Raw genomic sequence first — 25,784 nt, 5'->3', positions numbered from 1 at the left:
ATCTTGATTCTTGAAATGTTGCCAGTTTTAAGACGGTATTCATATAAGATATATATGACACTAGGAATGAGCAGATTCAAAGATTCTATCCTCATCACTTCAAATTGTATTATTTGGCAAATGAGTGGTTCAGTTCTGGGACCACCAGAGGCAACATGCCTTCTTACGCCAAATTTGCCAAATTCACACCAGCAGTTGCAGCTGGAGGCAGAGTCAGCCAAAACCAGTGCGGAAGATGCCAACCGTTTAACTTTCCCTCTGCCACTCTGTGGAGAGACCAAGCAGGAGCCAACGGGAAGAGCACTGTAGTCTAGAACCGTTTCTCAACCATTAGGGGATCAGGGCCCACTTGAAAATGTCAAAAGCGTCACCACCCATCTGACTGCTGTATTTGCGTTTATATTCATGGTTGCGAATTCAGTGAGCACTTACTATGAGACCTAGCAGATCATGTCTGTGTGTCTGTGTGTCTGTCTGTCTGTCTGTCCCGCTTTTGTGCCCATATATGGAGCTGAGTGATTACGTCACCATGACTCAGCCATAACCATATAAGGAGTCCCCAAAGCAGCTATACGTCCAAAACCCAAATATGTACGTACGAGCTGCGTTCGCTTCCCGCGTTTGCACGTCTTACTGGTATATTATCATTAAAATCTTAGCGTTTTGTCAATTATTTGGGGCCCCACTTGCAATATCCTCGCAGCCCAACAGTGGTCCCCGGCCACAGGTTGAGAATCATTGGTGGGATAGATTTTCATTCCAATGTATCTCCTGGACATGAACAGACATACTGTATGGACATGATAATGCCAATTGTAAATGAGTCCGTTTGATGAGGGCTAGGTGCACAGAAAAATGACATACCAAAAGATCTCCATCGTTGCCAAAGGTTTATTTCTTCAAAGGTTTCCAAAAATAATGTTCCAAAAAAATGCCTCAGGAAAATATTTTTCACAAAAATAAAAGATAACTTCCAAATAAAATGAAAATAACAAACTTAAATGACATGCTTAAATTCAAGCATCCAGTGTGGACATTACCAGTCCCTACACTGTCCTAGGGCAGAGCTTCCCGCATTGTGCCCCTCTCTCTCCATGTCTCACCATGGACTGACTACATGAACTCAAACCCAGGTCTCTGACTATTGGCCCATACCATCTGTCTAGAGACAGGTTTCCCTAAAGCATTCACTTACAAAACTACTACAAAACATTTCCCAACATTTACAGTATATTTGTCAATACCAATGTAATCAACAAACCAGTTCTTAAACAACCTGTCTCGTTGCAATCATATAAAATAGTATGTATTGCCAGACACATGCACCCCTGCAACATGGTGCAACCCAATTTGAATCCTCCACCTATAAAAGGAGCAGTGGATTCAGTGTTGACTCTTTTGTGTACTTTTGACCAGGAAATGAGGATGGTGTGAGTAGTGGGTGTTTGAGTTATCATTACTATGTTGTCAAACTGTTGGACTTTGAAAGGAATAAAAGTATGTTTGACCAACCCATTGTCTCTGTCCAAATTATGAACTGAAATTAATGAATATAACTGTAGAACAAGTCAAGATCAACTGATTGCTAACTTAGCCGGCATAGTTAAACAGCAAACTGTTGGATAATGACTGAATACGGAGGGAATGTTGAGTATGAAATGAGGTTATGATAAACAGAAAATGAAAAACAATTAAACCTGTGTGGCTCAAGAGGAAAAGTGAGAAAGCAGTCTGTCTTTATCACACCAATGTTTCCTTGGACTGTATGTCAGTACTGGGTAATGAAATGTAATAGGATATAATGGGGGCAAAGCACCGCATTACATTCATGTAATTTAGCACACATGACTAGAAATGCTTGCAGGCAATAAAAGCATGCGCATAAAACAAAATGAATGAATTCACTAACATAAGAAATGCACCAACATGTCTCTGCACACACACACACACACACACACACACACACACACACACACACACACACACACACACACACACACACACACACACACACACACACACACACACACACACACACACACACACACACACACACACACACACACACACACACACACACACACACACACACACACACACACACACACACACACACACACACACACACACACACACACCACCCCCCCCCCCCCCCCCCCCCCCAATCTGGAAAGACAAGAAAGAAACGGATGATCTGCATTATTGTTACTATAATGGTGTAGTGTAGAATAGATTAGTATAGGCTATATCTAAGATAGGCAGCATGCAGCTGTCGCAGCCACCGCTGTCTGTCCATCCCTCTCACAGGCAGGTCTCTCTGCGAGGTGCATAGCAGCATGGACTCAAGGTGCTATCCATGCTTCAACTTGCTCTCTAAATTATATTCTTTGCAAGCAAGCAGCAACTTCAAAACGGCTTTGCATTGAGAGACCCCAGGTAGGATAAACGCATCGTTTACTGTCCATATTCCTCGATAAACGGCCTGTTTTCACTGTTTCTAATTCCTCTTTTTATATGTAGAGCTTGTATAGTAGCAGCCTATGTGCAATTTCTCTTGTTAACTAGCTGCAGATTAGGCAAAATGTTTAGCGTTGTGCAGGCAGCAGGTGGAATCAATCTATTAACGAGCAATTATCTGACATTCAGCATTGTTGCGCCCCGAATATAATCTCCAAAGTCAAACTCATAAGTTCACAATGCATCATGCCGCCCCTCATTGTGTGAGCTTTAAGATCAGCAAACTATGAATCTCATGTAACGTATACTTTGTAACCTATACTTTCTGGCAGATAGGTAGAATATTAGTAGGACTATGTAAAATCATTCAAATTCATTCACATGCATTTTACAGGCCGTGCATAATATTATAGCCTACTACAGCTTTCTCTGGAATCTTTTTTGCGTGGCCATCTACAGGCTGGGCATGTGTACTACAGCTTTCTCTGGAATCCGGAGCGGTTTACTGGTCTTGTGTATACTAGTCCTTACCCGTTCTGAATATATGAACAGCAAATTATGTTCAGTGTGGGGAATTGTTTACAGATGGTCTTGGGAAGTTGGGTTGGGCACAAAAGTGGATATGGATTATGTTGCTGGGTGTCCAAGCGATAACGAAATTCTGCTAAATATGACGTAAATTAAAACATGATGTATGATGATAAGAGTGCCCCTCACTTCACACAGGTGTGATTTTTCTTTAATAAAGTGATATGGGGTAGGGGCAGGCAATATGACAAAATATATCACAATATCTTTTCAGAAATGATCACAATATTGATATTCATCTGGATATCATATTTTTTATATAATCTATATAATCAATTTGTTTTTATACTGATAGACTATTAGTTTGGTATGCAGATAGATAGATAGATAGTCAATTCATTTTTTATGAATGGATGGACAGACAGACAGACTATCCGTTTTTATCTTGCTGTTCTATCATGTGAGTGTGACATTTAGACAGTGCAGAGGCTACTCGATGGTGAATTAGTAATGTAACATTCTCCTTGGCTTTGACCGCTTCAGTTCAGAAGCGTTGTATTTAGAGTTATGGACCTGAGCTAGCCACTGACTAACCCATTCTGACCGGGCACCCATTTTGGTGTTAGCATCATGTTATGCTTTAGCTATTGAAAAATAGCAGATCTACAAGCTCATATCGCGCCACCGAGTGGCGCGATACGAGCTTGTAGGTCTGCTATTTTTGAAAAATTCGAAGAACGACTGACATTTTTAGAATCTGATCTCAGGTCAGAATGGGTTCATCAGACCAGTGTGTGTCCAGTGGAAACCTCTTATGAATCTGATCTCAGGTCAGAATGGGCTAATATATCCATCCAATGCACATCGGCTCCAAGAACTCCAGGCCAGGGAGTGAAGTGCCCGCCGTGTGGTAGTCCAGAACTGACCATGTCCATATAAAAGGTATATATCGGCTATTCGGTTGCCCAGAACCGCCGACCCAACTTTGCAATCACTTTTGCCTAACCTAATCTACCTTGCTTTGAAGGGATCGTGACAAAAAGGTTTAAGGTTTTCTGAGCTCAATTGCACTGTGATGTAAGAGTCCACAAATCCCATATATGACATAACAAATTGCCAGCAGATGTCACTGTTGAGGGATTATTGGCTGTTTTCATTGCAGCTAAAAAGGCTTCAGAACATACAGAGAAAAACCCAGGCGCAGAAAATCCACGGAATGTTCAAAGTTCAGGTTGTGTGGATGTAATTGAGGTCATAAAACCTAAAATAAAAATAAAAATAAATGAAAATGAAACCTTTAAAAGCTATAGCCTTCGGTTGCCAGTCTTTGCTCTTCACTTTTAAATACAAGGGGAAAAACACACATATGAAAACTCTATATAGCACAACCTTCAGGCAACAATGATAAAAACACAGTAAAAAGAAATTATGAGGGAGGGAATGATGGAAATAGACCATTGTTGAAGAGAAAGACAGAAAAACAGAGTGAGAAGGTCAGAGAGAGGAGATTGAATACACCCACAACCATTGTGTGTGTGTGTGTGTGTGTGTGTGGTGTGTGTGTGTGTGTGTGTGTGTGTGTGTGTGTGTGTGTGTGTGTGCGTTCACAATCAAATGTATGTATTATGTATTATGTATGACTGTACAATACACAAGTAGCAGCTATATTATGCAGTCAGAAGGAGTGTGTGTGCGTGGTATGTGCTTAAGGTATTGGAGAGGGGCATATGTTGCACATCAACAGTAAGTGAGTCAGACTCAGCCTGAACATACTGTATACTCAGTATGCCAGCCAGGTACCTGTGGGTTTTAATATTCACCACCTGTTAGAGAGGCGGGGCAGAGCAAACTAGAGGGCTAGGTCAACAGTTTATTTATAAAGCAAATTTAAAACATGATAAAATGCAATTATCAAGCACTGAAATGCCAATGACTGAAATGGTGCGTCTTACCCACGCAAGCCGGCCCTACTACATACTTCGTCATATGAGAAAGAGCAGCCCTACCAGCCCTCAACGTGTTGCATCCTTGCCACGATGTGAGCCTTTTATATCTATATCCCCATTTTTAACCGTGTGACACCGCCGTGCGATAAAGTAAAAACTAGTGAGATTTTATTTTTGAGCAATTTCACAATATCAGCAATTCAACAGAATTGAGTTAGCCCGCTCAGATAACGCACAAGAACTACCTCCAGTTGTAACTTCCCATAAGAACACTATTATTGTACTATCTACACTGGTTAACGAACAGGATTTCAAACATGCATGTGTTTGCGAAGGGAGGTGTAATGATTGCAACATGCAACCTCCGTTTACTTTACATACTGTAACTATAGAACCAAGCCAAATGGGAAATAGCTTACAAACGTTTACAAACGATGGGACTTACATCGTTGGGGGACACTGAGAGCACACTCCTGCTCTTCCTCATCTTCCTTTGAGTATCTCCCTCCCACCGTCCTCCAGGAGCCTGCCTCACGTGCACACCTGAAAAAGACATAGACATATAGGTTGAGATGGTTTGTGCCAGACCAATCAGTCTTTTCAAATCAAATCTGTGTTTATTAATTATAATAGATTGTTCTCACAGATCTAATGTGTACCGTATGTTTTACTGTTCAATGTACAACGGATGTTTGGATAATAAATCAACTTCAAATGTAAGATATACCCTAGCTGCCTCCATACATATCTTTGTCACAAGAGTTTGATATCCACATTGAGGGAGCATTGCAAAACATGTATGTATATTCCCGTTGACCCTTGTAGCACCACTCTACTTTTAACCTCCGAGGAGGACCCTGAGCATCCGCCATTCGCAGTCATCATTATCCTGTCTTCCTGAGGGAGAACACAGTACTCCAAATGGCCTGCTTTTAGTATTGCTCCATTGCCCTACTGCACAATGAAACCCGTCATGAAGCACCATGCAATAATTGCCTTGACTTAGGCTCCATAAAAATAATTAACTGATAAAAGAAGCTGCATAGCAACCGTGGTAAAATTACTCTACAACCATTCTCAGCTCAGTTGTGGCTTAATTGCATTTCAACGTCTCCCCCAGCTGATGCCAGCCATTACATGTTTTATACATTTTTGGGGTGCATTTCTAAGCCTACAGAGAGAGAGAGAGAGAGAGAGAGGGGGGGGGGGGGGGGGGGGAACACAAAGAGAGATTAAATGGAATGACAGATCAAATCATCTGGCCAGCCGGGAATTGAACCGGGGACTCTTTGTCGGGCATCAGCTCAAATATCTGACAGCAGTATTCATGCACCCTAACCACTGACATGTCACAATGAATAAACATGTCATTTCAAAGAAGGAAAGAAAAACAGCTGTAATTAAATAACCGCGTCTACTCGGGGGGGTTGGATTGCAAGAGTGGGGACTGACGGTTAGGTTTAAGCATAGTTTTACTGACGCTACGTTGGTTTAGGAATAAGGTTAGGTTGTTTAGGCATAGTTTTGCTGATGTTACGTTGGTTTAGGAATAAGGTTAGGTTGTTTAGGCATAGTTTTACTGACATTACGTTGGTTTAGGAATAAGGTTAGGTTGTTTAGACATAGTTTTACTGAAGTTACGTTTAGGATTACCTGGTGGTGACTGTTCCGAGGTCCAAGGATTTGACCCGGGGCGAGCGTGCTTTTGGGTGAATGTTCTTGTATACATATAAACATGAGAAACGAGAGAACCGACCAGGTGCTCAAGGGAGATATAAGTTAAATGTAGAACGGTGGTGCTACAAGGATCAACGGGGGAGAATAGATAAGATCCAAGCACTCAAAAGATCAGGAGGAAAGATCATACGGTGCACACATGGTTTTGCAGTAATCCCTCAAATGTGGTTATCAAACTCACGTATGGAGGCAGGATATATCTTACATTTTATGTTAATTTATTATCCAAACATCCGTCAGTGTACATAACACTTAGTGTGCTACAGTTTCTAGTGGACCAAGGATTTCTGGTGCTAAGGGGATTAACATGGGATTTTTGAACTTTTTTGGGGGCCCACAGCGAGGGGCCTCTTATAGCGAGAATCACACCGCATAAATCAAAAGAAAGCCTAACTTGTCCCCTTCAATTTAAAAAAATATGATTCTACCATCTTCCATTCTGGAGATATTGACCTTTTTCTAACACCTGCTTTTGCCTGCACGCTGCTCGTGAAAAAAAACAACAGAGATATGGAGGCTTGAAGTTGACAGACATTTCAGTTCCGTTTTTTTTGTTCAAAAGACCGATATAAAATTGAGCACAAATAATATCCTATACAAACCATATACCGAATGAAAGCCCTGAATGTCTACTTTTAGGAGGAAAACAAATACACGTTGATCCCATGTACAGTTTGTCACTAATTGGCTATTGAATGCAGCTTGCGCCCACCAGAGAACTTTAGAGAAGGCATGGACCCGAATAACTATTATTCACAAAATAAGGCCTATAGCGACATGTACATACTATATACCGTATGAAACAGAAGACTCTCTGCTTTCATAAGAAAAATACTAATACTGTAATAATAATAAAAATCACACCCCTGTGAAGTGAGCAGTGCAATTGCACTGCTCACTTCACACTTTTTTTTAACCCCCTATCACCAACGCCAGGTGAAATTCACCTGAATACCTGCCTGTAGAAAAAAAATAGGGATGTGGGCAGGGAAACACACCTTCCGCACTCACCTCAGACATCAGCAACATTAAGAAAATCACATTTAAACATAATTGTCCGGGTGAAAATCACCCAGCATTAGTGTTCTAGGGCTAGAGTGTGTGTGCACGCACACACGCGCGCACGCACACACACACAGGTGATAACTTAGTCATAAGCTGACTTTCAGACTGGCCCAATGGGACCAGATGAAACAGCCTCAGGCAGGCATATCTCTTAAGTATAATGAGGTACAACACGTCTCAGTGCTAGCACAAGGTTTCTGTGACCTGCCCGTTCCTTTCCTTCAGCAAGTCAAACTGTGGACACGGAAGAGCCGGTCACGCCAACCGCACAACATCACAAACTGTTTGCCAAGAGGTCAATTAAAGGCCGTCAGACGTGCGTGTTGTATTTACAAAGGATGCAGCCACACTGGAGGCATCAAATCCTGTATCTGAGAGCTTGGTTCTATGTTGGAGTGTCGCTTGCGTGGCACAGACCATCCAAAATGAGTTGGAGCAACGCAGAAAGGTAACCTATTTTTTTCTCTGTGTCACGGGCTAACCTCACTACAAATCGACAAACAAATATAAAACAAGAACACTTTTGACCAAATACCTCAATAATGTTATATTTGTCTTTATTTAAATAGTGAAACTAGCAGATCTACAAGCTCACAGCACATCACGTCTATTAGAAACCCAAACCACACCAGGTGCAATTCCTTGCAACAAAACCGTTTTAAGGTCAACCACACCAATGCAACTTTTTGCATTGGTGTGGTTGACCTTAAAATGACCTTAAAACGGTTTTGTTCCAAGGAGTTGCAGCTGGTGTGGTTTGAGCTTAAATTAGGCCTACACAAGGGAGAGATACAAGGATGAGATTTATGAACATCGTTTGCTTTATCAAAAGAGACATCCTTGCTTCAGTTCAGTTTTGAAGCAACATCAATGACTTATGAGGTGATTATTCTGTTTCGTTTATTGTCTTTCAATTTGCTTTGCTCAGAAAATGTGATGTCATGTTGCATTTGCTGCATTTGCTGTAACGTTATTGCAACACTAATTCATTTTTTTAATTAATTTCCTTTGACAGAACATCACAGACGTCAAAACACAATGTGAAATATACGTAGGCCTGGCTGCTATGTCCCTTAATTGAACCGTTAATCATTCAGTCTCTCGTGGATCCATACATGTGTAAGTATATTTCACATCTAATTAAGGTGCCACCTAAGGCTGGGCGATATGACTTCAGATCAAAAGTAAAGATGCGATGTGTTATACAATACATACATTATGCGATTAATCAGACTTATCAATGCACTGGTCAATTCGTTGCCTTTGGTCCACCCATTCCTTCAATTGGTTTAATAAAAACGTGCTTGTAGGGCAACTTGTGAACAAGAACAGAGGGATTACAGGAACACACAGCTAGGGGAAGTATATTTAATTCATTAATCCAATAGCCTGGAGGATGTTGTCAGATGTGCAGTGAGTCTCCTGCCGGAGCACAACCGCTGCCCCCTGTTGGAATCAGTCAGTGGTGGAAAGTAACTAATTACATTTACTTAAGTACTGTACTTGAGTAAAATGTTGAGGCATTTGTACTTGAGTATTTCCAATTTCCAATACTTTTACTCCACTAAGTTCATGATGCGATATTTGAAAAGTTGTGAAAGTGACATTCTGTATAATCCGTACTTTCTACTTGGGTACTTTAAGTACATTTTTATAGCAATACTTTTGATAAATACTTTTACTCAAGTAAATTTTGAATTCTGGACATTCACTTGTATTGCAATATTGGTACTTCAACAAACATGAGAGTACTTTTTCTGGAATCAAACAGGTGACGCATGACCTCAACTTTGGCGGTGGTTAGGCCCTCGACATTAACATTTTAGTTGAAACACTGACAGGCCTTGGGTATAGGACAGGTAGGCTTTTACTTTTTACAAGGGCTTACCACTTACACCTGTAAGTGGTCTTTTAGAGTAGTTTTAAAGGAGAGTAAGGATTTAACACTCCTTTAAGACTGGTAGGGCGTTCCACATTTTTTGTGGCATAGCTGGAGAACTAATTTAAGGCACCATCACCAGAATTGATCATGTCTAGATGAGAGTCTAGACTCAGCCACTAGCAATATTCCTCTTGCCAAATTTCTACCAGCTCTTAATGTTCTGCGCCACTGAAAGAGATGCCATCCATCCGCTGCTATCCGCAAATAAATACATCACAAGCTATCAAGCCACTGGTGTAAATGTGACTGGGGAGCCAGCAGTGAGTGACACCCTTAGCCTGGAATCCAGACTGATTCGCTACGTTCTTTGGAATTTTCTTTCTCAGTCTGGCTAGGGTTCTATTTGACTTGTATTTCAGTCAAATACACATACAATTATGTATGTGGGCAAGCCAGGAAGTGAATAAAAATAAGGACGCTGGCACACTGAGGGCTCCGATGCTATAGAATAGATCCCTTTCACACTGAGGGCTCCGATGCTATAGAATAGATCCCTTTCTTGCACCAAAAAGTGACTGACGTTTTGAGCACAAGGCTCTTCCTCAGACTAAAGGTAAACACAGAGGAACACATCTTTATACAACCCACTGGTAATCAACATGATAATGACATGGAATGTGTGAAGTCAGTGACTCACGTTTTACCACTGGAAAACACTGGTTGTCTCAGTGACTGTCCATCACAGAGAAGCATAAGCAGCCCCCCCCTGCGTATGCTTCTCTGTGATGGACAGTCACTATTCATATTTTGTGAAAATGTTTGGCAGTGGCACTCGTGAATGTTCATTTACCAATTTACTGCTGGATCAAGTAACTTGGCTTTTTATATATCCACTGGATGGCATGGCTTTGGTTATGCATGAGTCATTGTAAAAGACAGTTGGTAGCCATTTTAATGTGTGAGCATTTATATCGGTGGAATAATAAAACTGCAAGTAAAACTGCAAGTTAAAGTCTTAGCAAATGTGACATGTGTTCGGTCTGTGTTGCATGTATCGGAGAGCATGCCTCAGAGTGCACGCATCAGAGAAACATCAGAGAGACATTAAAGTGATTAGGTGTTAGTTTGGGCTTGTGTTAAAAATAATTATGACGTTGCTGTGCTAGGGCTTGAACACATGGTCAGAGCTGGGATAGGGCTGGAGTTTTAGGCCTGTGCACGTCTTTTTCAGGGAGGCTCCACTCTCCTCAACAAGCAAATTACAAGATGTCCTTCAAGATGGAGGAACTTTTCATTCAATCCTTAATTTTATTCTCGAGAGACATTGAGGTTTCCCTCATTTGCAGTGTCGTCGAGATACAGTACAACATAATACAACATTTTCCAAGCAATAAACAAAAACAACAAAACAGAACAGCAACATTTCCTCATTTTGTGAGGAGCAGCAGCGGCGCACGACCGCACAGCGGGAGAGAAGCCAGGAAGGAGCAGGTAGGCAGATAGGTTTAAATAGCCACTCTGAACAGGTAAAGAGTGCATGAGACTAGCCACCTGATCAGGTAGGCGCACTCACGAGTGCCTGCCTGAACTAGCTTTGCAGGCTTCGCATCATTTATTAAGATTTACCCAATTGCTCAAACCTACATTTCCCAGCTGTACATTTCAGTATCTGTGGGGAGACACCCTCAACACGACATCACAGCTTATATTGTATCTTTCACACTTTAGTTCTTGTAACATGACTCCGATGGGAGCTGGCTTCAACAGAGCATATCATGTACCTGCCACACAGAGAGATAACAAGCTTTATGTGTCTGTCTGTCTGTCTGTCTGTCTGTCTATCTCACTGACTCCGTCCTGTCTGTCAGCCTGCTTGCCTGTATTTGTTTAAGAGCCTGGAATTTTGTGTTGTTCCGTGAGTGAGAAAAATCGGTATCGGCAGTCCGGCAGATCTCAAAATCAAATGATCGGAATCGGATCGGGAGAAAAAAACGTGATCGGGACATCAATAGAATGTCCATATGTCTTTCTATTTGCCTGTGTCTGTGTCAATTTGATTCATGAAAACAATTACAGAACTCACTGACACTGGTTTTGTGAAGCAAAACAGATTGTGATTTGTTTGAGCTCTGGATGCAGTCTAGAGTCACATTAGCCATGGTACTCAGCTAAGGCATTCGGCAAACCAATTCCACAAATATTGCATCTTGTTGTACAACCATAACTAATGCTGTCAATAATTTTGTAGTTATTCATGCAGTATTGTCCTATCTAGTATCTAGCACTGATTTAAGAGTACGGTTTATTTAGATAATCACCCCATGGCCAAGGGGTAGCAGCAGCAGAATCGACAAAGTGTTTAAATTCCAATTACAACGGCTATAACTGGTATCCAGCTTCATCGTCCTTAATACCCTCATAACTATCTAACTACTTTTTAAAAGTGTGTGACACCCACAGCCGTAACACTAGAGCGAGTGACCATGATCTGGTACCATCCAAATGACACCCACAGCCGTAACACTAGAGCGAGTGACCATGATCTGGTACCATCCAAATGACACTCACAGCCGTAACACTAGAGCGAGTGACCATGATCTGGTACCATCCAAATGACACCCACAGCCGTAACACTAGAGCGAGTGACCATGATCTGGTACCATCCAAATGACACCCACAGCCGTAACACTAGAGCGAGTGACCATGATCTGGTACCATGCAAATGACACCCACAGCCGTAACACTAGAGCGAGTGACCATGATCTGGTACCATCCAAATGACACCCACAGCCGTAACACTAGAGCGAGTGACCATGATCTGGTACCATCCAAATGTAGATTCTCATTCTCAACTCATTCTGATACTATAAAATGTGGAATGTCCCGACAGCACCCATTTCAAAACTGGCCTGAAAAAACATCAGGAGGCCACAAGGGGAGGTGAACATAAACTCCCATCACTGCCGTTGTTTTTCCTTTTTCTCCTTTGTACAAAGTACATACTGTATTTTTTATGCTATGTTAATTAACTGAAAACATAAGACCACAAAAAAGTCCCCAGGACATTTGTGTTTATTTTAGCCTTAATGTCTTACTGTGCCACGTGCCGCTTACATTTCTGACTAATAAAAGTATTGAATCAATCAAAAAAGGGTCTCTGAAAAGTGATAAACACAAGCTGAGGATCATGATGCCTAAGCACCAATTACTAATTTGTGTAGTATATCATTTTCTGATCATTTTTTATCCTGATTTGCCTAAACCATTAATTACATTTTATATTTAGCCGCTAATTCTATACAGTAAAAGGTGAGCTCACAGAGCAGCGGAGATAAATACAATTAGTTTAGTTTGTGTTTCAACCAGTTAGTTGGACATTTTTCAGCCTCTAGAGAAGTGTAGAAATATTTAATCACGCCTCTCTTTGCTCGTTTTCAAATACCTCAAATATATTCAGTAATACAGATTAGTGTGAAATTATGAAATTTAATCAGAAAAAAATCCCTTTTTGTAGTAACTCAAGTTTAATGCTATATACAATTACAGAACATAGAAATGCAATTTGACGTCCTTGCTCCCGAATTAAAAACGCTTGCTCTAATTCCTTCGAATACATAATTTTCCTGCTTTGAATCCTCTTTATCCGGCAGCAGCATTAATCCATTTTAAAGCACACGCAGATGTCCAGGGGTATAGTAGGTGCTTTAAAAAGCTGCCTTGCATTGCACATTTATATAACCCTCTGTGTTTATTAAATGGTTAGAATTTGAGCCATAGAGTATATATGAATAGAGAAGGCACCCAGAGGAAACCCTGAGGCGAAATGGACATAGTGGCTGAATTAAGGTATTGCAGCCTGGCCCCAAACACATGAACGCGCTGGTCCGTTGACTATCATTGTGCACGTTCACGACGGCAGCACGCTCGTTCGCGTTCGTGCACGTTCAACGGCAGCGCGTTCTTGTGTTTGGGGCCAATCCATCCCAGAATGCACTCCGTTCCTACACGGAAGGAGGAGTGAAATCGCCTCATGCGTTTTTGAGCAACTTAATGCAAGTGGATGGAAGGAGAACTCGGGTGTCCTCTCTATTCATATATACTCTAAGGTGTGAGCCCAGAGGGGGACATGGGTTGTACAATATTGTGGTTATATTAAATGTTGTTCAATGGTGAGGAGACAAGGGCATCGTGCAACAGCTGTCCAAATAAGTTGTTCAGGTGAATGAATCGCCAAGTTTAAACCGGGAATCCCGATTTTCACATAACCAGTAGGTTAAATGGTTTCCTCTGAAAAATGAGGACCCACTTTAAATCCTAACACACGAGTCACAACCCAACTTTGGGTGCCGTGACAGATGTCGAGAAACATTGATCTACATCAATGATCACACTCAGGTTTCAGACAGCCAACCATTCAGTTCTGTCTCAGGGGGTTAATTATTCTCTTCACAGAGAATGAAAGATGGGAACGTGGCCTTGAGGGAGTTTTTGATGAGCTCAGACCTTCTTCCATCTCCCAGGCAGTCTCCCTCCCTCACTAGTACTACACATAAATGTATATAGATGTGAGTGTGAGTGAGTGTTCATTTAACTACACTCTCTCAGAATGAAAACTCTGGATTGTACTGTATGCACATCTTTATTTCATGAAAGTCCAATACAAAAGAAAACAGTTGATTTGGCCAAATTGTCTCTTTTATTCCTGTTTTAAATGCCAGTTTATTCCCATACTGATGTGGATAGACAATTAAGGAGGGTAAGGGATTAAGGGTACTCCCCATAGAACAGAAAGAAGCCAATTTATACCACCACCTGACTCCTTTATATTAAAAACATGAAACAGAGAGAGAGAGCAAGAGAGAGAGAGATATGTTGGAAGATAAATAAGTAATGATATGCTTAAAAACCCTAACCCTAGTGAGGAAGGGATGTTTCACTATGTGAGTAATTGGAATTACATGTTTTACGGTCTGTGTAATTTCTGAATTTTGAGGACAGCCATGCTGTTTTAGGTTGTTGTTGGTATAATAGAATTCCTTTCTGCCATGTTTGTGTCGAATTTAGAGGGAACAAGGTCAGAGGACCTCCATGGGCGTCTGTCACTGGAGAAAGTATAGTCAGCTCCATCATGGGCACCGGTCCCCTGAGTATCTTCAAGACCAGACAGATTATTAGGTTGCTGTACTGCTGTACTACTGAATGAATGAATGATATTATTTCCGTGTCTGGCTACCTTTCGCAGCCCATCCCTCACAGGATTATTCAGACACACTTTACAATACATTATATTTCCGGTGCCAACATGCTGTCGCTAACGCCAACACAATGTATAAATAACACTGATCGAGAGTACATTCAAGTAGTCAATTTGGTCAAGATAGAGAGAAGAGACTAAGGTGGAGGGCAAGAGAGAGAGAGAGAGAGAGAGAGAGAGAGAGAGAGAGAGAGAGAGAGCAAAGAACAAAAGGGATAATGGACAGAAAATTGCGTTTAACTTAGACAAGGTATATATGGCTGATAACTATTTTGGACCTCCTCGAAAACAAGATACATCTCAAGGTGATATCCTTATTTGGGTCTAACACCAACCTAAGTAGGCCCCTGGGTTTGACTGCTGAGAGCGACAATGTAAGTTTACTAATTTGCGCTGCGTTCTTGATAAAAGCCTCTGGTGAAAAAATGACATCCAAAGTTACTTATCAGTCAATCAAAGAACAACATTTCTGGGTAGGATCTCCTCGTTCATCAAGGAGCACACTAAGGAGTACTATAGCTCAAATCCAGACCATTTTTTTAAATGATTTTGTAACCCATTTTTCACCCAGTGCCACTTGCCTAAGCTTCTTGGGCGCTACTGGTCTGCCAACCGGGGGAGACCCCCGAACTGAGTTCATGCTTCCTTCAATGCATGAGGAGTGAGCAGGCTGCTTCTTATCACCTGACAGGAGGGAGGTTCCCCAGTAGGATGTAGCGCGTGGAAGGAACACGTTATTAAACCGGTTCCTTTCCACTCCATCAAAGACCAGGATTACTGCATGTTTTTGTGAGGGTAAAAACATCCCCTAGGGGACACAGGGAGAACAATGCAAACGCCACACAGAAAGGCCAGCCCCTTTCATGGACCCCACCTATAGGGTATGGGCGCTGATGACACAGAGGAGAGAACACGCCCACAGCATCCCTGGCAGGAATTGAACCCAGGACCTTCTAGCTGTGATGTGACAGCCCTACAGACTCCAGCCCTATTTTAACTATGCTTGCACTTCATGGTTCATTAACGCCCCCCAAGTCACTAAAGACAAAACTACAAACCTCTCAAAACGAACTGGTAAGACTGCTATACAACCTTCCCTCCAGGACACAGCCTAATCCCGGCTCACGTTGCTAGGCTCAGGGTGGAAGACATACAGTGGAAAATGAATGTAATAAACCTGTGAAACAGAATGCTTGATCTACCAGATGACAGAATGGTAGTAGGATTTTCAGGTGGGATATTCTAATAGGTTATTATTGGGCACAGGAGCATGCATGGACTTGGGCATCTGTACATCCACAAACAGAAGGTGGATGTGGGGATATCCAAAGAATTGGCCACGACAAAATACAGTTAAATGGTTAGAAGAAATCAATGACAAACCTAAACTATGTACATATTGCCAGTTTAAAACTGTGTATGAATGTGAAAAATATGTTGTGTATGATTATCTAAGAGCCAACGATGTCTTTGCACACAGTTCCCCTCGGGAATATACAGGGCGGTACACTGGAACAGAATTAGATCAAAGACTATGTAGCTATTGTGAACTTGGTGAGGTTGAGGATGAAATTCATTTTCTATTGTACTGCCCTTTTTATCGTGATTTAAGAAAAACACTTTTTGACAAAGTACATGTAGGTCATTTGTTTCATTTAAGGCCCTTCACAAATACATTTGTTTTAGCTTGATGTCTTCAGGATGATGCCATGCATCTTCATACAATTTACATTTATGCTGTCACTCACCAGAAGATCAATCAATCTCCTTCTTATGCACGGCAGCTCAATTACAAAAAATAATCTCATCACTTACACTTACAACCATTTGTCACTGTCAACTCACGCAACCACAGAGACAGAGGGAAACACAGCTTTTTACTTTCAGCCTCTGATGAAAATAATTATCCTGCTAATTCATGTTGCCCTGTGAGAGTCCCCAGAAGAGAGAGAGAGATAGATGACTGAGAATTAATTGAAATAAGTAAGTTCAAATGTGCAGCTACTGTAGATGAGTACCATGAGTTGAAGTAACAATCAAACCAGGTAGGAGCTAATCTTCTCTGGGCCAGTGACCATGGCTGGAAGTTTTGCAGTTTGTGACTGTCAAAACAATTAACTTAGGTTAGCTCAACCGTCTGGGCACCTAGGCTGCCGAGCCAGCCTAACGGCGTGCCACGGGTTCGACTCCCGATCCAGACAGCTTTTGCAGCATGTCTTTACCCCCCCATCTCTCTCCCCATTTCCTGTCAGTCTACCTTCATCCTAACGATAAAGGCAGAAAAAAGAAATATATAAAAAAAACACTTAACTTAAAGTTTATTGTCACATCAAGTTTAAAGGGTAAAGGTGGAATTATTTTCACTACCCATGAATTGCACTATAAACACTAACAAATGATTATAAAAAGAGAAATGGGGTAAAATGTGAAAAGAATGAAGCTAAAATGTGAAATAACAAAACATCAAGCAGTGAAGAGACAAAGAAAGAGTGTAACAGACCATGACAACCACAGTGTTAAACAATTTAGTTTGCAAACAATATTGGAATAATTGTCTGTTCCTCTGTATGTCCACAAATGTGTCCACAGTGTGAAACAAACACACCTGCAGCGTTTCCTTGATTATATTCCTGCTTCATTTTGTTAGCATGCCATTAGTTACAAGTGAAATGACAGGTTGACAAAATGACAACACAGACTGAGTCAGAGCACAACAGCAACAATCACCCATGAACCTTTGTTTGTACCAAAGTGGAAGACCAGTAGCTCGGATCCACAGCCTTTTTAATTCACTTTTGTCAAATAGATTACAATGATGGTGGTGGTCGTTACAGTTAATCAGGGGAGACTTCAAACTGCCCCAGGTATTCATTCCTTGCCTTCATCCATAGTTTTACTAGAAACCTTCATTCCTCACATCATTACCATTCATTCAGACTGTGGCATGTTCAGCCATCATAAGATTGACATCACTGGGGAGTTTAAGTGGGCTTTCACCTGTATGGTCGATACTAACGCATCAAGCTAATGCCTGCATGTGGCTCTAAAGCCCAAACGTAATGGATGTATTAGTTGAACCAGCACGAAGAGCAGAGGAAAATGGTGTGTGTTTGTATGGCAGTGAAAGATTGATTGAGAAAGTGTGATCGAGTGGAATTGCAGAAGAGAGCGGTAGAGGGGTTGCAGGGCAAGGAACCTTCCTCCACCTCCGGGAATAACAGCCCAGACAATTCCTAATTGTTGCACTTTTGTTGTCCAAGAAATAAAGCCTCAGAAACAGCTCAGTTCACAAAATGTGCTGATATTTTTCAAATCTCACCTTCTAACTACTCAGACAAATAGATATACCGGTACATTACTGATTGGCCAGATGGTGTCCAAGTTTATTGACTTTATTTTCCAGAAATCACAATGCTCACAATGCAAATGAGGACCAAAAGTCTGCTCATATAGACAGAATGACTCACAGTCCGAGTATAAGCAGGCACTGCATGCAGGATGAAGCACAAAACAAGCTGTGGGAAATCTCAGCATGACTGAAACAAATCTTTGACCTAAAATATTATGTTTGAGTATTCAACTATTCATGGTTATCTGGAGGTGTTCCATTCAGGGAAAATCTTTACCAGAGATTGTTGGGTTCTGCCAGACTAATAGAGTATACCATGTGTACACACAGACAGCAATACGTACTGAGCTTTTGAACCATTACCAGTGTGTTTCCATCAATAGTGGGGACCACCTGCAGGGGGCACGCACACACACACACACACACACACACACACACCCCGAACATTCAGGGTTCGAACGATCGCTCGTTAGGGTTGGCACTCGAATCTTAATTAATGGGCTTGAACCATTCGAAAAATATATCTCGGCGAGAATGCGATATGCATAATAAGAGTACTATGTTCATGTTGTGTTTACATGTTAGTTATGTTACATGTTTAGATGTTATTAATAATCAGGGGGGCACACAACCTGTGCGCTTACGTCGTCAAAATGTTTTCTGCACGGCAAGGCGCATTGCATGCCTTGCAGCTGAGACAGTTGCAGCTGAGACAGTTATGTAGAGAAATCTGACAGGCATTCAAAAGGAACGCAAATGTGATGTTAACGTCCTGTAAGTAGACTTAGAAATAAAACTAGTGTTGACGAATCATTACACGTGACTCTTATTTTGAAGAGGAAGTCAGTGCACAGGAAGTCCGTTTCAGTTGTAAACAAAATACTATGAGACTTTCCCAAAGTTACGTGCTCCTCTCATAGTCATAGTGGTAGTCGCTAAACCACACAGCCATAATTATTTATAATATGGATTATTACTTCCTGCAGCAGTAGGTGAGTAATTACTTTTATCTATGTTGGACGTTTGTTTTGGTTTGGTTGAGCTGCTGACAAACGTCCTCCTGCTGCTTAATGACTAGCCTACACAAATACACCGTCTGTGAGCATCTTTTGCATCTGCCCGTGTGTGTGGGAAGCATAACAGAGTAGAAACGTCCGTAGGCGCACCTCGGGTATACGGTAGGGCCGTTGACGGACACATTTACCGGGGGTGGTTTCAATGTCATGCTCGATGACGTGCGTGCGCCCGGGCCGCTCTGAAAACAGGTCACTGCACCGGCTAAGCAGCTCATGGATGTCCTGCCGCTGCGCCGGTGACAGGTCTTCCCCTATGGGGACAGGGGGAGGCGGGGAGAAGGTGGTGAGTGAGAGACTGGGGGGAATAGTGCCAGGAGGGTGCCATTTTTTTATGTTAACGTGGTATATCTGGTGCGCTTTTTGCCTGCCTGGCTGCCTCACTCTGTAGTTGACGGGGCCGATGCGCGTCTCCACCTCGTAGGGCCCCTGCCACTTGGCCAGAAACGTACACTCGCTGGTTGGCACGAGGACGAGCACCTGCACGCCCACCTGGAACTCTCATTCGTGCGCTGCGGTTGTAGATGCGCGCCTGGTCCCACTGTGCACTAGAGCTCTTCACCGGGTCCCCCGACTCCGAAAATACGCAGGTTGACCCGAGACCCGCTCATGTCGGAGTCGTGTTTGAACGTAATCACTCGGCAGGGTCGGAATCGGACGTATCCCCCTCGGATCTCTTTTTTTTTTTGTCATCAAAGTTTTTTTATGATTTTAAATAAAGCATACAAAATTCACATGACTTACACAAAAGAAAAAGACAAGAAAAGAAAAAACAAAAAAACACCTAGCAGTCAAAAAAATATAAAACCCCTGGACAACACCCTCCCCCTCGGATCTCAAGTCTGTCAATCATTATGTGTAATATCCGAGTGGATCCGAGAAGACCCGTAGGCTACTGTGTGTGTGAACTGTCTGTGCTTTTTTGTTGTTGTTGCAAATGTTAATAAAATATTCATTCAGTGTGTGATTGTGTGCCAGTCTGACTGAGGCTATACTCTTTTTCTCTGTCGCTGCATGTGCGCTCATGCTCCGCATCGCTGTGGAGGAGAAAAACGGGGGGAAAGGTTCTGTTTAAAGTGTGATCATTTAGGCTGACCTAGGATCAGGTTAGTGTTGCAGCGACACGAACGGCTGTGTTACGTGTGATGATTATGCTAATTTAGGATCAGCAGCGCAAGACTTGCCACACAATTCAAGCCCCATGGCACACAATTAAAGGCAAAACCATGCAGGCATGGTTTTGCCTTGTGCTGATTTGAATGAAAACACCGGCGTGCAATTAGACTTCATATCACGATCACGGATCCCGACAACAGTGTTGACCTCAACGAGGAACTAGCAAAGCTCAAATCAAATATTAATATTTAAGGATTAAAGCAACCATGACAACTCTCCTGTGTATCCCATTCCCCACACATGGATAAAGAAGAGAGCAAAGTAGGAGCCTTTTAGTGTTTATACGAGCATCGAGTGTCGCGCCTTGTTAATATTCCATTCAGCCAAGACCGGTAAATGCATGATGCATCTGCTTCTGCTAAAACTCTGATGATTGTGTGCAAAAAAACAAATGACAACAACGTTGGGTTAATTTTATAATGCATGCACGCTGAGGAGACGAGAAGAGACGACTCTTTTTTCTCACTCCCACCCTCTACTGTTTTGGTACTGCCTTGAAATATATAATCCTTGGTTTCTGTTGTGTTTGAACAATAATACCAATTCAAATAAGTTGTGGCTCAAAACCACACCTCCAGTCGCTGTCATAAGAACGGGAGGTGCGCCCATGGTCACGGCAGCAGAGACTGGTTGTCCATGGCTGCACGCGCAGCTGCAGCCCATCAAGTATAATATATAATTCGTCCTGCGATGGTGTCGCGCACGCAGACCTCTAGGCTCACAACAGTTGCATCCGCGATGCGATGTGAGCTATTAAATCAACTGCGCAATACTGTTGCGCTTGTATAAATGTCTCTTCAAGGAGGTTGAATGAACTGAAACCAGCGCTCCCCAAAGTTACAGGTTTGCAGTCAGCACGCAGTCAGCCAGTAATCACCGTTAAGGGTGAAATTGATGGATTGACCTTTTCCAGGATTGACAGGTCAATTCATTGTTTCCACTGGATTTGGACTTCCAGTTCAAATGGAAAAGCTCACAACATGGGCAAATTATAATCCATAGCACGACTTGACTTAAGGGTAAAAGTAATTTCCCTTTCTCTCTAGACTATACTGCATCCGATTAGAATCTTAATGTTTCTGGAGAAGACATGGAAGTTGTATCAATTAGATAAGATATTAGCCTCGCGTACTAGCCAGAGATACGTTGTTGAATCTGTTTGGACCAGAAAGATTATATCTCAAAGACTCCCGACTGACTATTTAGATGGGGGTGTGCTGTTCCTGCCAAAGTGTGTCCTGAACTTCAACTCAAAAGCGAGCTATAAACTCCACTTCCCATAGAAAGGAACGACAGAATCGTAAGATTTGTTCTTTTACAGGGTCATAAGAGTAAAAACTTGCTGTCGCCTCACAGCTAGAAGGTCCTGGATTCGATTCCCACTCGGGACGCTGTGGGTGCTGACGGTGTGTTTCCTCCTCCGCGTCATCAGTGCCCATACCCGAGGCGGGGTTGGCGAAAGGACCTTTCTGTGTGGAGTTTGCATGTTTTCCCCGAGTCCCCTAGGGTAGGTACCCTCACAAAAAACATGCAGTAATCCTGGTCTCTAAACTGCCTCCCCCTGGCCAGCCGGGGCGCCCGATGGAGGGGAAAGGAACTAGTTGGAATAACGTGTTCCACGCGCTACGTCCAACCAGGGAAACTCCCCCCTGTCAGGTGCAAAGGAGCAACTTGGACACTCAGGCATGAAGGAAGCATGAGTTCAAGTCCGTTGCTCTCCCCATGTCCCCCATATATGGGGACTAGGTTGGCGGAGGGTGTGTAGAGCCCACGATCACATTAGATAATTGACAGAGGGGTGAAAAATGGGTTACAAAATCGATCCATTAAGCAATGCATTGTGAGCTTGTAGATTTGTTATTTTCACTATTTGTTAGCCTAAGTGGTTAAACAGTGCACAGTGAAATCAGAACTGCAGAACTGTAACTGATTAAATATTTGTAAATAGAAAAAGTCCATTATGAGAATTAGAGTGAGTAGAGATAATTGCTCATGTAATGTGGACATTGAATAAAGTGGAGGTCACTAAGAGACTTGCTCCTAGATCAATGACATGGCACTTTCAAACATGGACTGTAAAGCCAACAGATCAATGAACACCAAGTTTGGGGTAGAACGGAACTTACTGTTACATTATCCTCTGTAGGGGCACATGGGAATGATGGAAAGGACAAGAGGAGACAGAGATTAACGACAAGGTGGTTATTTCAATTTATTTGAGGAGAACTGCTTGCCACTGATGTGCAAGAAAGATGTATTTGGCGCTGCTCTGCGGCGACATGGGCATAAGGGCTACACTTGCATGCGGGCCCTTTGTCTAAGACAAATTTCTTCCTCGGGAGACAAATAATAAAGAACCTTGAACCGAACTGTGCATGGGAATGCACACTAGAGCAGCAAAAGACAGCTAGGCCATGTGAAGAATGGCAGACAAAGAGTGGCACAGAGGAGAACATAATGACATGACAGTAGAGAGTGAGTGAGTAAAATGGAGATGGATGTTGAAGATTGACATGCGAGAGAGGCAGCATGGAAACGCCTGCCAGTCTGCCTCTGTGCCTCACATTAGATGGCTGTTGTGTTTTTTTAATGGTGTGATCATCTGGAAGGGTAACCTCCACATTTCACCCAAGATGAAATTCCCATTATGCTGAGCTTCACTCAATGTTGCTCAAGAATAAAGAAAATAGATTCACTCTTGTTGCCTTATTTAAAGGCACTATATGAAGATGGGTGTGCGGCTAGAGTCACAACATCTCTTGGTTCCCTCTCTCTGCCATTTGTTTCCCAGGCATTGACACTAAGGGTTGCCCACCTGCCACTCGCAGGTAAATAAAACTTTCGGGCAGGTGGAGTTTGCTTTCGAGTTGCCCGACCGGGCTCGGTTGAGAGGGGACGCAACCGCCTATAAACACAACACAAGATATCTGTCTAAACAACAGAACGTGGCCAGAGCGCTCCGTCTTCTGGTTTGTGGAATGTAAAATAATAGTGTGAAACCATAGTCATATTCATAGCTATGTACTGTGATGAAAGTGATTCTTATCTCCTGACAGGGAGGAGTTTATCCGGGAGGACATAGCGTGTGAAAGGAACACGTTATTCTAACCAGTTCCTTTCCCCTCCATCAGGCTGACGAGGGGGAGGCAGTATAGAGACCAGGCTAGGATTACTGCATGTTTTTGTGAGGGTACCTACCCTAGGGGACAGGGGAGAACATGCAAACTCCACACAGAAGGCCCTTTCGCCAACCCCACAGGTAGGGTATGGGCGCTGATGACGCGGAGAAGAGAACACGTCGCCCACAGCGTCCCCGCTGGGCCCAGGACCCAGGACCTTCTAGCTGTGAGGCGACATCGCTACCGTCTGCGACACTGTGCCGCCTAAAGAGTCACCTCAAAAGTCAATTCAATACAATATTTCCCTGAATACACAGTATATACCCATATGTCCATTGTCAATAACAGGCAGATTTAGTACATTGAAAATAGAGCATCATCAACAGGTGATAACCTAACCACCGCAATCACTGCAGTGTTTAGTAAAAACAGAGAGATGTTCTGGGGTGAGCTGTGAGTCGCTTATCACCGCGGTTCAATGACGTCATGTCATAGTTTTCCCAACCACAGCGGTGAGTAGGTTTAGGTTGTCACCTAAAAACTGCCGTATGCATAGACCTTAAAGGACGACTTCACCACTTTTCAACCCATCTTCATAAAATTGGTCCTCACTAATGTTCATGATAAAAATGTAATTAATTTCTACTCTGTCTGTGTCTCATATGAGGGCTGTGGGCAGTTCAAAACCCGTCTTCCAGCTACATCAGTCGCCAACTCAAAACCAGGGGCGACCGTTCGTTTGCTGTGGCCACCCCTAGGCTCCTATGAGACACAGATCGAGTAGAAAAGAATTGTGCTATTTTATCAAGAACATTAGTGTATATGAAGATAGGTGCAAAGTAATATATCCCACCAGCATCCTTTTAAATTGCTGTAATTTGGCTAATAGATAGCTCTAGGAGGTATACATTTATCTATTACAGCCGTACCAATAAGAGTTTGGTTATAATAAGTGTCTTTCCTAAGCCATGTGTGGCCACTTTGAGCATTATACGATATAGGCCTATATACCTCAGAAACCAAACCACAAAGTGCCTTCAAACATAAAAGGGACAAAATGCCAGGGAAGAAATGTCATAAAAAAAAGAGTGGGCCAGTGGCTCTCAAACTTTTTTAAAAATTATATCAAGGACCCAAAATGATACAAATGGTCACAAATAGTACCATTTAAAAATATGTTTGTTGTTATAATTATATTGTCCATGATGCCATATACACACCGTTATCTCCCCATATAGACTATATAACAGCTAACAGCTAGTGCACCCAGAGAGATCATCAATTATGCAGGACTGTTGGTCAACAGCCTGATCCCAAGTGAACTACCGGTACTATACTGCTACAGCAATGTTAGGCAAATAGCCGTACACGCGCACAAGCGCGCGCGCACACACACACACACACACTGTCACACACACACACACACACACGCACACACACAAACACACTATTTATGTTTTTGAAAAGCTTTACAGGAATTTTCCCCTTTTAATTGCAAACAGTTAATAAAGTATAGGCAATCAATCACTCAAAGGAGGCCAAATAACCTAAACGCAAGTTTTAAATATAAGCTAATAAACACCACAAGATAAGTTAATATTAAGTTATATGGATAAAATATATATATACTAAAGAATATGCATTGAATATTTGATTGCCTACCTTCTCAGCAGCGCATCAACCGTCGCACATGGGGGACAAAGGGAATTCCCGACGCCTGGCGTTGTTTTCAATGGAGCAAGAGACAGCTGTCAAGAATTATGCATTAATAGCTCCAACACAACAGTGACTGCGTTTGTCCATCCGTCCTTCCGAGTTTATTCCACAATCTCCCCTTAAACGATCCTCGTTCAGGTTTATCCCGACTCTTCACGGAACATGTTTCGTCGGCGTCTGTTTTCTTCTTTTCATTCACATTAATTGTAGGCTATCATCTCTCGTTTTGGAGACTCGACTTTCTCCACTTTCTCCGAATGAACAGTAAAACGAAACTGAATTAACGCTTGTAACCAATTCTAAAAGGATGTTGTTTAGGCTATCAATTACATTTCACAACCTCGTTGGATAACGTGGTGTAGTGTTTGTAAGGGAACAGCTTTCTTGTATCAAAAAGCATCTGAAATCAGCGTCGTCCTCTCCTCCTACTTGCCAGACGGCGAGTGACCAATTGAGAGTCAGTGTTGAATGATTATGCTCGA

At 42.4% G+C, this 25,784-nt stretch overlaps 1 protein-coding gene across 1 annotated transcript in view; it reads right to left on the bottom strand.

Moving 5' to 3' along the window:
- The window catches only part of pde4ba (phosphodiesterase 4B, cAMP-specific a), a 171,025-nt gene extending 145,750 nt beyond the window's left edge, over window positions 1-25,275 (bottom strand). The window contains exons 1-2 of the mRNA XM_080770937.1: window positions 25,249-25,275; window positions 5,377-5,474 (exon numbers count right to left, since the gene is read on the bottom strand). Of these exons, the coding sequence (XP_080627063.1) occupies window positions 5,377-5,418 (42 nt within the window). The 5' untranslated portion in view covers window positions 5,419-5,474; window positions 25,249-25,275. The remainder of the gene's footprint in view (window positions 1-5,376; window positions 5,475-25,248) is intronic.
- Between the last annotated feature and the right edge of the window lie 509 nt (window positions 25,276-25,784).

Source organism: Protomyctophum bolini (assembly GCF_963924005.1).
Source record: "Protomyctophum bolini genome assembly, chromosome: 8".
In the NCBI taxonomy this organism is placed as follows: Eukaryota; Metazoa; Chordata; class Actinopteri; order Myctophiformes; family Myctophidae; genus Protomyctophum; species Protomyctophum bolini.
Note: the sequence above shows the minus strand (reverse complement) of the source record. Positions and strands in the feature narration are given on the sequence as shown.